Source organism: Cyprinodon variegatus, unplaced genomic scaffold (genome assembly GCF_000732505.1).
Source record: "Cyprinodon variegatus isolate N-32 unplaced genomic scaffold, C_variegatus-1.0 Scaffold472, whole genome shotgun sequence".
In the NCBI taxonomy this organism is placed as follows: Eukaryota; Metazoa; Chordata; class Actinopteri; order Cyprinodontiformes; family Cyprinodontidae; genus Cyprinodon; species Cyprinodon variegatus.
The window spans coordinates 61,965-64,089 of record NW_015150925.1 but is presented as its reverse complement, the minus strand read 5'-3'; the positions used below and the strand labels follow the sequence as shown (position 1 = coordinate 64,089).

The following is a 2,125-nucleotide window of genomic DNA, read 5'->3' as shown; positions in this document are numbered from 1 at the left end:
CCGTCCCTCTGACGGACCCTCTGTCCCTCTGACGGACCCTCTGTCCCTCTGACGGACTCTCTGTCTCTCTGATGGACTCTCTGTCCCTCTGACGAACTCTCCGTCCCTCTGACAGACTCTCCGTCCCTCTGACGGACTCTCTGTCCCTCTGACAGACTCTCCGTCCCTCTGATGGCATGCCTCTGACGGACTCTCTGTCCCTCTGACGGACTCTCCGTCCCTCTGACGGCGTCCCTCTGACGGACCCTCTGTCCCTCTGACGGACCCTCTGTCCCTCTGACGGACTCTCTGTCCCTCTGACGGACCCTCTGTCCCTCTGATGGACTCTCCGTCCCTCTGACGGCGTCCCTCTGACGGACCCTCTGTCCCTCTGACGGACCCTCTGTCCCTCTGATGGACTCTGTCCCCTCTGTGTCTCTCCTGTCAGACGTGTGGGAGCGTGACCTGGTTGAACTGGTCCTGGAGGTTCCCGTTTCCCAGATCTCCAAGCGTCAGCGTGACCTGCTGCTCCGTCAGGTGGGGGTCCTGCTGGGCGTGCTGGATGGTGACATCATCGTCAGAGAGATCAGTGCCTTTAATGAGCACAGGTAAGCCCCGCCCACCTGTTTAACATCCTGACTGGTCAGAAAGGAACAAACAGAATCATTGAATAGAGCGCTGTAGGAGTGGCTGATGGAAAACCTGTTGATGGTCACTAGGCGAGGAGAGATACCCCAGAATGCTTTGCAGCAGGTCTCCTCTCAAAGATTTATGGGATTTGTTTTGGGGTGAGGAAGAACAAACATGGCGCCGTGGAAGGAGGCGGAGTCACATGACCAACAGGGAATGAAAAGTAGTGATGATCAGTGGTGGATGAGTTAGGGCGGACGTTCAGACAGAACGCCTGGGTTCACTGCGTCGCTCCTCTTCCTCAGCACCCGTCTGGTCTTCCTGGTGTCGGGCGGTCCAGAGCGCCCCCCTCTGCCCGGCCGCAGTGTGACGCTCAGCCTTCGCAGCAAACTACGCAAACAGAAGAACGACTTCCTGATCTTCAAAGCTCAGCGTGTCGACACGGTTGGTGAGTTCAGACGGGAAACCTTCATCATCCTGAAGCTCTGAAGGTTTCAGATCTCCATGAAGATCCCAGGAAGGATCAGGAGTTTAGGACACTCTTCCTCACCTCCCTCCTCTTCCTCAGTCTGCCAGCTGAACTGCTCCGGCCACGGAGAGTGTGACTCCTTCACTCGGAGGTGCGTCTGCCACCCGTTCTGGATGGAGAACGTCATCAGAGCCCAGCTAGGGGATGCAGAGAGCAACTGTGGTGAGACGATGATGATGATGATGATGATGACAATGATGATGATGATGATAATGATGACGATGATGACGACGATGATGATGACGATGATGATGATGATGATGATGATGATGATGATGATGACTGAGCTGTTGTGACACGAATTTTCTGCCTCCAGATTGGAGCGTGCTGTACGTCACCATAGCATCCTTCATGATTGTGGTTGCTATGGCAACGCTGGTCTGGTTAGCCGTCTGCTGCTGCAACAGGTGAGTTCACTTTTATCCGATCTGCGGTCTCTGCTCTCTGATTGGTCACCAGCTGCTGCTGATGACGCCGCATGTTTCTGCTTCCTGGAAGGCGGAGGAGCAAAGTTCGCCGCAGCAAAAGTCGTTATAAGATGCTTGAAGGCGAAGATCAGGACGTCTTGGAGCTTCAGCCGCCAAGAACCAGTAAGAAACAAACACACAGCTGGTCCGCATCATCATGGCCGTCCCTGATTTAACAAAACCAGAACCCAGACCCAGATCTTTGAGAACTCCTCAGAGAACAGATCAGAAATGTTTGAACACCTTAAAGAACAAACCTTCAGCCGGCTGCAAACAGCAGCGTGTTTCAGGAGGATCGGCTAATGTTGGTAATAATGAGGATAAAAGAAACGACAGGAAAGAGTTCCTACTGTTGGTTCCGCCTCTGATCAATGGTGAGTTATTGTTCTTTAAGGTTGGGTTTTAAAACTGAAATGAGGATCGAGGAGGTAGAGGAGGAAGATTGATGAGGTGGAGGAGGAGGAAGATCGATGAGGTAGAGGAGGACCAAGATCGATGAGGTAGAGGAGGACCAAGATCG

General features: G+C 53.4%; 1 protein-coding gene across 1 annotated transcript in view; it reads left to right on the top strand.

Moving 5' to 3' along the window:
- The window catches only part of kiaa0319l (KIAA0319-like ortholog), a 10,730-nt gene that overhangs the window by 5,004 nt on the left and 3,601 nt on the right, over positions 1 to 2,125 (top strand). The window contains exons 11-15 of the mRNA XM_015389799.1: positions 428 to 587; positions 915 to 1,057; positions 1,178 to 1,300; positions 1,455 to 1,545; positions 1,637 to 1,728. Coding sequence (XP_015245285.1) covers positions 428 to 587; positions 915 to 1,057; positions 1,178 to 1,300; positions 1,455 to 1,545; positions 1,637 to 1,728 — 609 coding nt within the window. The remainder of the gene's footprint in view (positions 1 to 427; positions 588 to 914; positions 1,058 to 1,177; positions 1,301 to 1,454; positions 1,546 to 1,636; positions 1,729 to 2,125) is intronic.